Here is a 13388-nt window from a genome sequence, read left to right as displayed (position 1 = left end):
TTCGATCTCCATCTGTCCCATAGTTATAAACGAGTCGGGACGAGACAGACAGGCAGCGTCTCTCAGGCAATCGAAATCATGAATCAGCTGGCATCATTTTTATGGATATATACAAAGAAATGTCCGTTGAAAAGATGTCYAACGAAACGAAGTGCAGCTAGTTTGCAGTCTTTCCAGCTTCAGTTTGAAGTGATTGTGTTAGCTGTGTTGTTGGCTAGCTCCTCTGAACAACAGTGTCCTGAGTGAGCACATTTTCTGGGCCAGGCAAAATCGGGTCTCATTTGTTCATTGTCATGGATGTTTCCAAATAAATGTCAAGAAAACAGCTTATACAAATTCTAATGCAGCTACTTTGCTGTTATTCTGGCTGTACTTTTTGACATGACTAAGTTAGCCATAGTTGGCTAGCTAGCTATAGCAAGGGATAAGAACGTTGCCAGTATGACAATGGAACATTCAGAACAAACGACTGGGTCCTGTCCATAGATACAGAACAAAAAGACTGAACGTCTGGGTTGCGTCTCTGGCAACCGGACTATATCTTATGGTAGGATGAAATAGTATGAATAAATTAATACAAATAAAGTTAATGAAAATATGTCAGTCATTATTTGAATATGTCGGTAACCCGTAGTATAAAAGTGAAAATGGGGGGGGGGTCAATGTAAATCTGTCTCTTATACACATCTAGATGTGTATAAGAGACAGGATCTGTAGAGCTAACAGAGGTTATTCCTCATCTGCTCAAATCCTTTATTCAAACTTGCAGGGAGATGGCTCTATCCTGAAAAGGTTTTGCTTGTCCACTTGCCGCAGCTCCACATCCATGAGCTCTGAAGTCTTGAGTTCATCCTACCTAACCTCACACACCCTAGACGGTGTTTTCGGACATGTTTGCATTGGTGTCTGTCAAATCTTACATTAGCACACCAACCATATGACTATTGGATATTATTTATAGACTGTCAACAAATCCATAAAAAATGTATAATCAATGTTTAGGAATTATAAACAATTGGAAGTGTTTAACCTCATTCCATCTATGTATTGACATAGAAGTAGAATGACTATTAGAAATGTTTTTATATCCTTTGAAAATTCCCTGTTTCATAGACATCTCAAGCCTTGCTGTTACAAATAAAATAAACTGGAAATAAAAGGAATCAGTTTTGCAAACGCAAACTTTATTTTGGTTAGGGCGTAATGTTGGTGAAAAGCATAGTTCAAGGATAGGTAAACTGGAATAACACAACCACTGCCATTCATGTCATATTTCCACTTATGTGGAGCAAAAACACTCACCAGCACCATTAATACATCACAGTCCCACATGCTGTTCCTACAACTGTCTAGAGGGCAGCAGACCACTCTTTTGTCACAACCTTAAAATAGCATGATTCTTTAAAACTAATACAAACCAACATGGCTAAAGAATGTTAGCATCCAAAATGGCACACTACTTTCGAAATAGTGCACTACTTTTGACTATGACCCTAGGTCAAGTCCTACACTATGTAGTGAATAGGGTGCCATTTCAGACATATACTGTAACTAGGCTTTGGGCCATGGTGATTATGGTTAAGGGGAAGGCTTGGTGACTTTGGTCAGTGATTCAGCAGCAACCGTTCAGACTCCCAACAGTGTCTGGAATCATTGTGGCACGTAAGCATGGACTTCTGTCCAGTATCAGTAGTTAGTTAGAAGCTTGGTCCCACCCAAAATGGATAGATGTGCACCACTGTGTAGTGTACACACGTGTGTGCGCAAGTATCTAGGCTTCACACCCTTTCTCTCGCACACACCCACATACTATTCCATATGAAATGCCTCCGCTGGGCTTAATATAGAAAGCGTAACCGTAAACCTGGATTTCTCGGGCTGTAACATGGCTGTACAACATTATAGAACAGGTAAATCAGGTCAAATGGAACAACAGGTACATTGCTTGGTTCACTGCAGCAACAGTTGGTCCATTTCCACTACACAGATTTACAATCTCGCATTTCAAAAATTCATGACAACACATAAATAGGAACCTTTATTCCAATAGTACAACCCATACATCATTACTATACACACACACACACTATTGTGTGTTCAGAATATAATTCAATAGCAGCTTCAAGGGCCAGGCACATCAGGAACACAACAGTAAGAGCCAAACAGAATCTAGCAACTGCCCTCAGGGAAGAAAGCTCAATCCATAACATTAAAGGTGCTACACAGAATGTCTCCCCTATGTGGAAGCTAGGAGAATTGCAACAGCACTAGGCTGCATTCAAAACAAATGTACCATCTCCCACGCAACATGTTTGCGCTTGAGCCTTTTACTTTCGGTTTTGGTCCGCCAGCTTCAGTTGTAAAAAACYTTTTTGTTATTAAAAAGATTTTTCACAGCAATTTAGATGATACAATAATTCCCTCCACTATTCAGTGCTTGTTTTTCTCACAAACTGAAAATGAGCGAACCGTGTAGAATTTTAGCAACCAGGAAAATAGAGCAATTTTTCCATTGGCTGCTTGACCCGATTTCCACACAGGCAAAGTCAAAACAGCTTTCCCATTTTGACAACAAATGCCGCTCTGGCGGGCAGGAAAGTAATACTGTGAAACACTATCATTCCCCTAGTACTGCAGATATATTATGGCAATTTTCTGAATGACAATGCAAAAAAAAAAAWMYAAAAAAAAGGTGCAGCGCCTTTAAGGCTACATAACCCCTATAAATAAAATTACCTCTATGACTTAATTAACCTTTCCATCGCTTACTGAATGCAGCTAGTTGTGAGACATCAGTTTGCATTGTTTTGTGTCTGATCATATGCGTTATCTATGGCACCCATGTGGAAAAACCTATGGCTTCACGATGCAGTGTTCAAATAAATAAATTAGCTAAGAACTAAATTAGTGTAGTGTATTTGTCATGTAGAAACAACTAAAGAAACGTAGTCCAAAAACCATAGTTACAGCCCAGTGCCACACACACAAACCTATGAAACTCTGCTTAACACTATTCATACTTATTATCCTTTAAAATTATGACTTTTACTTAGKAATTTAACAGTGGCCTTAAATGAAAACATATGCAGAAACAATTGCTAGTATCATAACTATTTTCGATAAAGGATGCTACGCCATGCACTGTGAGGAAATCCGGCATGGTGTAAGAAGTCAACATTTAAGGTAGAGGGTAACTAATATAACATTTAAGGCTTTTTCCCCAAGAGTTATCAGGGAGGAGGAAAGAGTAAGCCGTTCCCCAAATTAAACTGAGGAAAAACGCAGCATGCTAGACCCATAGAAATATCATTACTTAGAAGTAATTATATTTCTATGGCTAGACCCATCTACTAGCATGAGGAGGTAACCTGCATTTAAAATTTCTAGGTAGTACAGAGACAATACACAGTTAGGGTTTGGCTAGCAAGTGAAGGAAGAGGGGTATCCCAATAAGCAAGCTAGATCTACTCAGTTTTCTGAAGCGAACCAGCTTCTGTTAGCGTCACATTCCAGCTGTCTTCAGCCGTACTACGACAGTGGATATTGCTCGTACACCTGCCACTAATTCTAGCAGGCTTGTAACTGCACGTTGCACATGGCTAGTCGAATGTCAAACTTTTCATTAAGACTCAGTTGACCAAAGTTACCTCGCTAACTCTTCAAACCTGCTTCGTAGGATACCCCCCAGCTTACCAGAACCCCCACAGACAGGTAAAGATCCACAAGGAATCCATTCACTTGTTTACAGTAGTATAGTGGTGAAACAAATAAATATTTTAACCCTCTGGTATGTTCGGTTGTACTTGCACACTTGCAAGTGATCAATTTGGTCTATGCACACACAGACAATTCCTTTCAAGATCAGGGGATTGATCCTACTGGGTTCACATTATTCAAAAGACAATTAATGTTTTTCCCCAAAGGGATGTTTTGTTCCTTTTGTAAATGTTTAGCATGACATTTCGATTCTCCAAGCCCTCATACTGAAAACGTCACTGGAGAAATTCAAGTAGAGACAATTTAATTTAAGTAACAGAACAAGGTAGGGATAAGAAAAAACACTAAAAACGACTTCAAAAGTACTCCGTCTTAAGGTCTTATCACACACAGGAGGACAGGACAAAATGGTTGTAGCAGTACCTTACTCTATATGGGGAGAGATTGAAGTAAGAATATACCCAGACATGAACCTGATTCATATTAMCATACAAAAATACCCATTCAAATGTAAACATAGGCCAGGAAATAACAACCCATTTTCAGCCGCTGCATTGGCAGCTTTAAGGCCACTAATGTTGTAAAAGGGCGTGGTTGGTTCCATGACAACCTGGGCATAACTGGTAATTGTTATGTGGAAAGGATGTAGCCCTACTAGGTTCTCTACTTAGTCCTAGATCACAATAGAGTATTCCAGAAAATACTACAAGAAGCAGATGTCCATGTTGTGGTATGAGTAAGTATTCTTCATCATTGGAATAACAATCAAAAACCCTTCATCTGGCACTAAGGTTTAACAGATACCTTTAAGGGCTGAGGACCTACTTTTAAAACATAAGTCAGCGATTGAACATTGAGAGCAGGAGCAACCGACTAGGGAGAACATTCAATTGATCACTTGCAAGAACTCTACAACATGTGGACACCTGATTATAATCTTGAATCATTCACAAACCATGACACACAACTGGTGAGGTAAAGACTGCTATCCATCTATCTATAGCCTGTGTGGTGAGCGGGGATATTTCTASCGTTGCCTAGCTCTGGGCCCTGGGCTGGAGCTCTACCCATGGGGGGCCTGTGCATCTTCCCCATGGCACCTGGGTTATGCTGGAACGTCTGGAAATCCCCAGCCAGGTAATCAGACACGTTCTGCTTCATCAGCTTGGTCTGACCCGAACCTGGGAACCCGGGTCTGGCTCCTGGTCGGTACTGTGATCCTGGTGTGCTSCAGTCTATGGAGGCCCCTGACGGGCCCCCCTGGAAGGCCAAATCCAGAGGGCCTAGACCATCACTTTTGCCTGCTTGTAGGACACTGCCCCATGGAGCCTGCAGGTKGCCCCCATTGGTGTAACTGGGCATGGTGCCACCCGGTGGGCCGGTTACGGAGGGCGAGGGGGTTGTCTTGTCTGATGGGTGTTTAAGGTAGAAGGCTTGTGGCTGCGAAGCCAGCAGCACYTGGGGATAGTTGAGGGTCTTGGCAGGGAAGACAGGCCCAGAGGGGATTTCTCTCCTGGGGTTCTTGCTGGGGTTGGCTCCCTCGGGCAGGTGCTGCATGTGAACCAGCTGGTGCTGGTTCCAGGAGCGTTGCTGTTGGAGTTGCTGCTGTAACTGATGTTGTAGTTGTTGCTGCTGATGGACCTGTTGGAGCTGCTGTAACTGATTATGTTGTTGCTGCTGGTGAACCTGTTGTAACTGCTGTAATTGCTGCTGCTGTAACTGCTGCTTTATGTCAGCGTGGAAAGCAGGTGGCATCCTATTCATGACAGCCATGTTGGGCTGTAGGCCACCAGCAGGGCCCTGGGACTCTCCAGGGGCCTTCTCTGTGGGGCCCAGCAGGCAGGAGGGAAGGAGGTCCAGATTGTGGGGTGTGTTGACCCTGGAGCTGGCATTGATGAGAAGGTTACGGCTGATGGGGCTGGGGTTGGCAATCTGGCCCTCGCACACCGAGGTGGCACCCATTCCGGCCCGAGCCTGGCAGAACTGGTTGATCTGGTGCACGATGCTGCTCAGGTCTGTGCCCGGCCGGTTGTGGTGCAGGCCGGCCGCCATGGATAGCGGGATGGTGGAGGTAGATACAGTTACGTTTGGCGGGACGTCTGCGTCTGGCAGCTTCCTGGGGCCGTAGGGGGGGCCTGGCTGGGGCTGCAGGGCATTGGAAGCAAAGGGAGGGCCAGGGCCGGCACAGGAGGCCTGGGGGAGCTGCTGAGATGGGGGGAGGCCCTGGGAATGTTGCAGACTGGGTGGAGGCTGGGACTGGGCTACGTCAGGCTGGTGCCGGAGGCCCTGGGTGAGAGGCTGTGACAGGCTCTGGGAGTGCTGCAGGCCCTGGGAATGTTGCAGACTAGGTGGAGGCTGGGCGTGGGCTAAGTCAGGCAGGTGCCGGAGACCTTGAGCCTGAGCCACAGCCTGCTGTACTAAAGCTTGTTGGTGAGGATGAGTCTGGTGCTGCAGCGTCTGAGGATGAAGAAGATGCTGCTGCTGTAAGGTTTGTGGCAGAGTCTGATTTTGCTGTCGTAAAGTCTGCGTGTGAGGCAAACTTTGCTGCCGCTGGATATTCTGGGGGTMCGCCAGATTCTGCTGTTGCTGCTGTACAGTTTGCAGCTGGGACAAGCTTTGTTGCCGCTGTAAAGTTTGAGGGTGGGCCATGTTCTGTTGCTGTAAAGTTTTAGGGCGAGGTTGAGGCATATTCTGTGGCTGTGAAGTCACATGGTGAGCCATGTTGTGCTGCTGTACAGCATGCTGTGGATGTGGGTGGGAGAGGCCCTGTTTCTGTTTCAATGCCTGGTGTTGGGTTTGAGACATGCCCTGGAGGTGGGYGACATGCTCGGGGAGATTTAAAGAGCTTTGAGGAACGTACGACCCGCTGTGGAGGTTCATGGCTGCTTTGGGAAGCAGATGGGCTCGGCTGCCGTCTGTGTCTTTGAGGGCGCTTTTGCCGGTCGAAGTGCGGAGGACGGCCAGGAGGCCCGCTCTGGTGCTGCTGACCTGAGAKGGGTAGGGGCTGTGGCGCTGGCTGGAGCTGGACGTGTCCAACCCGTTCACTGTGCGGCGGATGTGCTTTCTCTGAGGTACTTTGACACTGTTGGGGAAGATCTTTATGGTCAGAGGCTTGTTGGCGACTTTCTTAGCAAAGGCATCCAATTCTGCTGGGGTTGGATAGTTGGCAGATCTCYTCTTCTGTGTAGTGTCCCCTAGGATGGAAAGAAGGACAGASACAGAACAAGGAATTTTTACACAACCAAAGTTTCTTCATTCAACTAGTAACTGGACAGGATTTACAACTCATTAAGTAGAAATATGAATAGGAAACTGATTTCAGATTTCTATAAAACTATAGTATTCAATTCTATCAGATAAAAACACTTACATTGCTGAAGTCCAGTGTTCATCTGCGTGTGGGAGAGAAATCGGGTTGTAGGGTCACCTGATGATGCTGGCAGACAGGCCAGCATGTCACACTTCCACTAATGCAACATGAGAAACACTCTCCTCACCATGCTGAGAGAGACGCCACATTGACCATGTAAAATGACTCAGCCATAAGGCTATTTATTTCCTGTACATTGTAACCTTTCTAAAATGGCAGTCAGTCGGTAATCAGCCCGCATTTGTGCCTCAGCCTTTTACAGCAAACACCCTACCTGCCGCTAGACAGACAGAGKAGGGGGGCTTTAGATGGAGACGCCTTTTCTCCTTTCCCAGGGCACAGCAGGACATACTGCATGACGGCTACTGGCTAGAGAACCTCAAGCTGGCTCCTCCAATCTCTGTGTCTGCATCCCAAATTACACCCTATATAGTGTACTACTCCTGACCAGGGCCCATAGAGTGGTGAGGAGGAAGAGGAGCTCCACAGACCCTTAGTCTCCAGAGGTAATTTAGGCATTGCGATATGTAGAGTTGATATTTTCTCAAGTTRTCTTGTCAATTAACTCGACATTATTAATGAGTAATCAACAACTACAATAGTCAGTTGAAAAAAGGTTAAGGGTACAAGACCTTGTACATATCTGGCTGTGTTGGCAAAATCACTACATATCCTATCAAGCCAAGCGGGGAGAGGCTGCCTGTTGTCACAGTTCCAAGACCAGTCAGATACTTCCAGCTAACCCTGTGCCAATGAAGATGGTGGATCTCAAAACTGAACTTGGATCCYAGTTAAGTAGCAATGATATCCTTCYCCACTGTCATCTTACGACATATCTGGAAACAGTCATGACTTTTCAACAAAATACAATTTAAGTTTCTTTCCAGCAAATMACTTAGTTACATGATTGTATAACTAGCAAATGAGTTTAAGTTGAGAGTACAGCATATATGAAGTTTGGTAATTAGGTTAAAAACTAGCATAGTTCAGCTAGCCAGCTAGTTTAAATTACATTTTATTGGTCACATACACATATTTAGATGTTATTGCAGGTGTACTGAAATGCTTGTTTAGCCAGGGAAAATGAGCTCAGGTCTAGTGCGCATGTGTAGCTCAGTTGGTAGAGCACGGCACTTGCAACCCCAGGGTTGTGGGTTCAATTCCTATTTATCTAACAAGTCAGTTAAGAACAAGTTTTTACTTACAATGACGGCCTACCCCGGCCAAACCCTAACGACGCTGGGCCAATAGTGGGGGACCAGTATGAAAATGTATGCACTCTGGATAAGAGAGTCTGCTAAATGACTATAATGTAAATGCTTTACAATACTAAGCGATGCAGAACAGCTGTGTTTTAAGTATGTAATGGTTCTTTAATGTCACCTAGAACACCTTTCAGTTCTGGAACAAAGCTAAATGTGTCAGAACCCAGAAGTCCCAATGACTCAAGAATGCAGTCTTACACTGTAGCTGATTAGTGTCCAYCTGACCAGTTCTTGAAAAGGATGGAACTACTAGTTACAATAAATATACTCAGACAGTCTGATGACTYGGTCTACCATAAATGTTATTGCATCATTGCGTAAATATCAATAACAGTCATTCAACGTTGGCTCTGGGCTGGGTAGGGCTTCTCTGATCTAGAATGCGAGGACATTAATATAACTAGTTATGAACAGACCTTAAATACTAACTAGCTGGTGTCATCGTTGAGCAGCATTGTCGTCTAGTAGTCAATGGACCACTTAAAATGTAAATGAGCGCTAACTATTTAGCTACACAATATTAGCGTGCCAAAAAGTACTTATTTTTTTTCAAACAAACTACATAACACAGGCATTGTAGTTCTAATCAGTAACGTTGCTTAGGCTAACGTACTGTTACACGAGAAGTTAACCATCTAAGTTAGTCAGTTGATAAAGAAGCAAGCAATATAGKAAGCAAACAAATACCTCGAGTCATAGCACCACAAAGCATTGAACACTTCTTTGTGCTGCTAGCGATCAGRTAGGTTAACTAGCTAACGTTAGCCAGCTATCATAACCGGCGTCTGATAGCTACTGAAGTAAACATTTTGCAAAACGAAACGCTGGAAAGTCATAARGCGCAAAATACATACTCCCCCGCGAAATCAAGAGAAAGGTATTTGCGAAACATTTTTGCGAGATGATCGAACATCGATATTTTGGTTATGATGTTTGCTCACCGATGCTTTTTCTGCTGCTTGCTTTCTGCAACAGAAACTTTGAGAAGGCATGCGCATTAGGCATCCGGAGTTCTAGGACCTTTATTCCGCATATTTTAGGTGTGCATACTGAATGCCTGACTAATATTCCTTGGTGATCTGACAAGAGATGGAAGTGCTGAGATTCTTAATGCAGGAGGTTTTAAAAACGATTTATGATAAGGATTGATTGAATGACAGGCCTTGGCTCAAGTTAGTCTTGCTAGAATGCAATACTTTACTAACTGGTTTTACATGCCATGAATGTGTCAGCTGGCTTTGATCGTACTGTTCACCCCAGACCATATATCAATACCTATGCTGTACACCCACCCTGTTGTCTATTGAATTATTACATTGCCATTAGAAAAACAGCACAACTATTTGTTGTAATTTTATTAGAATGACAGATGAAGACAAATATAGTAATTTTATATAATGTTACAGATGAATAACATTCACAAATATGTAGGATCACTTGTGTCCTGTTGAGAAAAAACATTTACATTACCACAAAACTGGTGGCATAAGTACATGCACTGTGAATATCTCTACACTATCTCTACATTTGACACAACAGTAAAGTGATGATTTTCACACAAAAATGACAAAAGCATATTTCCAAATGACCTCTGGATCAAACATACAATATCTTTAGTGGTTTGTCTACAAATTGTATGCTTAGCGAGAACAATGCATTTGGACGTGAAGCCACAGTGTAACTCAAAAATCAAAATGACAGCTGCTACACAATTGACACATTTTCACAGTATTAGAAAAATTACATTGGCTGCAATGAGTCAAATCAATGAGGGCAGCAAAAAATAAACATAACAGTTTAACAGTCCTTCATAGTAGTAACTTTCATTTGACTTATTACAAAGAATGTTACAATATGTCTGGGAGGGGGAAAAGGACAGCATTTTTKCAATTGAACATTGTTTGAGCACTGATATTCTTTACAAAAAAAGCACTGAGCAAATTAGAATCTGTCTACTTACATGATAGCTGGACATTTCCCATCTTGGTTTACCATTTCCCATGATCTTGTGTTAAATAGTGCAAGTCACCAAATCAGTGATGATGGCATCCACATATATTAAAAATGAACAAGATCTGCCATTTCCCTATCCTTGTACAAAGAGCTACTCTCCACCTTGTTTAAGATTACAACYTAAATAGTGATACTAAACAAGCAGAAAGTTAGTCTACCTCCACAAAAAAAGCCAATATAATCAGATTGTGATGATCCGTCTTGGAATGAGCTCAACAAACAGAWCATAAACATGGAGGTAATGTGGAATGACAATAGTGTAACAGCACATATACCCATTTTCACAATTATATTTAATTAAAAGCAAGATAAATTACTAAATACATTGAATAGCATTGTCTGAACAGCAGTGATATCTTTCTCTGACACAAGTGTATGATATACAAAGTTATCTTTAGCAAAGATTACATTGTGCACAGAACCTGAAGGGCTGTCTTACATGGCTTAACATTGACTTATATTACTGTATAAAACTGCTACCCCCCCCCCCAAAAAAAATAAGTGTCTGTCAATGTTATAGTCAAGTCACACTAATCAAATGAAACATGAAATTAAGAAATCAACAGAATGAACAAAATCACTTCTTAAACATATCCCAGTTCAAACTTTTTTTTTTTTCTTTCTTTTTTTTTTAAACTCGTGTATAATAAAAAATGATATGGTGCAATGACTAGTATTTGGCTATGAGTAACGCCATTTTACTTCTTGGACTCAAAAACCCTTCAATATTTCACATACTGAACCTTCTCCATGTCGGAGTTCTCTCAATAAATTACCCTGGATCATAGCATCCCACAAAGTTCATAATCTCTCCCTCAAACTTGAAGTCAATTCAGTACTTCAACTTACTTTGAGCCAATTCAGAAAGATGCATCGTAGCCAAAGAAATAAAGGTCTGGCAATCAGGTTTCTGTGATTAGTAAAAAAGGCCATTATTGTTGCTATAAATTAAAGTGTGTTAGGAATAATGTACTACACGTATTGTTTACAACATACAACTAAACGAAAACACATGATTGCTTATTGAGTGGGAAGAATTCCCAGTTACTCAGAGCTTTGACTAAGTAGAAGCCTAAATAAATTTGAGGATAGTAAGCAGTGAGCACCTTATTTTATGTAGCACTTCATACAACTTATCACCTGATTGCGAAAACCCATAACTCATCATAAAGGATACAAATTAAATCAGTTAAATGAAAAGTTATATACATTAGAGTACAGTAACTTCCATAACCTATACAATAATCACGTGATAGCAAGAATGGATAATGACTCAGTAATCATGAAGTGTATAATTGGCAAGGTGAGTACACCTTTGGAAGAAAATCACTGAGGTTGCTCTTCTTAACAGCTAACTGTTCACTGAAATTACATGGTAAGGTAGAGACTAGAGAGGTATATGAGTTAAACAAAAAAAGGCTCAGTTCATGCTAAATGATAACAATGCATCCCATGTGATCTACTTATTGTAAAAGGCTTCCATGATTGAAAAAGTAGTGAACTCAAAGATACATAGAGTATATAAAGGAGCAGCAGTACATGCAGATATTCTGGTCCTGTAGAAATTAAGGCACCAGAGGTTAAAAAAAATCCACTTCATAAAAAAAAAAAAAATATATATATATATATATATATATATATATATAATCATTTCAAGTGTATTGAAGGCAGTCTATGGGAGTGCATAAAACAGATTTCGGAGTAGAAGAGAGAGATTGTTTTCAGGCCTGAGCATAGGTCATCTTCTGCAGTAGTGGGATCTGTTGAATAGAAAACAAAAACTATTCAATTTAGGCTAGAAAAAGATATCGTATTCTAAGGTTTAATTTCAATATTTCTGAAAAATTACATGTAGGCTGGAAAATCCAACAGCACCAATAGGATCCTATGCAACATATTAGCTAATTCATAGAATTAGAATTACTAGAACAGACATTAACACTCTATTCAAGTCAACGTTCCATGATAGGTGGACCATCTGGCAGCAATAATGAGTGTAATTCTATTTCTATAGACACACTAATATATGTTTATTCTACAATTTTTACCATAGACCACACCCTAATTACCTTTGATAGGTCAATTCCAGTGAGGGCGTTGACGGACACTGGAAGTTCAGCCAGGAGGCGATTCACTTCCCCAGTCACACGGTTGCCCTCCCCGCTCAGGATGACTATCTCATTGGTCCTGGCCAGCGGTGCCGCCACCTTGGCTGCAATCTAGGAAGACACGGGCACATTGAGATMTTTTTTTTATTGTGTTCACATCACAAGACACGTTTAAGGTATATGATGCCATATTACATCAACTGATGTAAACCGCCGGTTGAACAAATCACTTGTGAGTCACTTTAAAATGGTGTAATCTGCCACTTGTACTACCACCTCTAACACTGGCTGACAAAGCTACTGTAGATAACTACTGGTTGGTTATGACTGATACTACTGTACTTTGTCCAGTCATAAAGAAACAAACGAATAAAAGTCAAACACTGGCTTGTCATTATTACAGTGACGAGATTAACTGTTTATTACTGCTGTATTAGTATCAAATGTGACTAGGTTTATCTGGGGGCATGCTAATGAGTGTGTCTACCAATGTTGTGTTCAAGACCACCTAAAGCGAGACTGATTCAAGACCAAGACCGGAGCAAATCGAGTCAGAGTCAAGACCGAGACCGGGAGAGGGACAAGGGGTCCGAGACCGAGTCAAGACTGAGACCAGAAAAATGTCCAATTCAAAACCATGATTTTAATTTTGTCAAATCACCACCATAATAAGAGTTAAAAATATCCAGTATTTCTGTGTTCATATTTCAGAAAATATGGATTCTTTAGACATTCAGAATAGTGAAAAAATGCATGRTGATGGAAAATATAGCGACTCTACAAATTATTACAAACCCAAACACAGTGGGGAACAATGAGCCTTCTACGCCTTCAGAGAAGGGCTAAGGATTTATAACATAATGATTATAATACAATAATGATAATTATATTACTATCTTCAATGATGTTCTGATT

At 41.6% G+C, this 13388-nt stretch overlaps 2 protein-coding genes across 4 annotated transcripts in view; both read right to left on the bottom strand.

Moving 5' to 3' along the window:
- Positions 1 to 1163: 1163 nt before the first annotated feature.
- LOC111982837 (protein FAM222B) lies at positions 1164 to 9363 on the bottom strand. Of its 3 annotated transcripts, none has more exons than XM_024014461.1 (3): positions 9294 to 9363; positions 7088 to 7218; positions 1164 to 6911 (listed from the first exon to the last, which is right to left on the bottom strand). In XM_024014461.1, exons 2-3 carry the CDS (start codon positions 7170 to 7172, stop codon positions 4711 to 4713), a joined length of 2286 nt encoding a protein of 761 aa, XP_023870229.1. In that variant the 5' UTR covers positions 7173 to 7218; positions 9294 to 9363; the 3' UTR covers positions 1164 to 4710. The 3 variants fall into 3 exon arrangements, with proteins under 3 accessions (XP_023870229.1, XP_023870232.1, XP_023870230.1); XM_024014464.2 differs by having other exon boundaries at positions 7088 to 7184; positions 9294 to 9331; XM_024014462.1 differs by having other exon boundaries at positions 9040 to 9329.
- Positions 9364 to 9692: 329 nt separating this feature from the next.
- Positions 9693 to 13388, bottom strand: part of LOC111982826 (flotillin-2) — a 44212-nt gene continuing 40516 nt past the window's right edge. The window contains exons 10-11 of the mRNA XM_024014438.2: positions 12435 to 12584; positions 9693 to 12125 (exon numbers count right to left, since the gene is read on the bottom strand). Of these exons, the coding sequence (XP_023870206.1) occupies positions 12087 to 12125; positions 12435 to 12584 (189 nt within the window). The 3' untranslated portion in view covers positions 9693 to 12086. The remainder of the gene's footprint in view (positions 12126 to 12434; positions 12585 to 13388) is intronic.

Source organism: Salvelinus sp. IW2-2015, linkage group LG22 (genome assembly GCF_002910315.2).
Source record: "Salvelinus sp. IW2-2015 linkage group LG22, ASM291031v2, whole genome shotgun sequence".
Classification (NCBI taxonomy): Eukaryota; Metazoa; Chordata; class Actinopteri; order Salmoniformes; family Salmonidae; genus Salvelinus; species Salvelinus sp. IW2-2015.
This window is presented reverse-complemented; position numbering and strand designations above follow the sequence as displayed.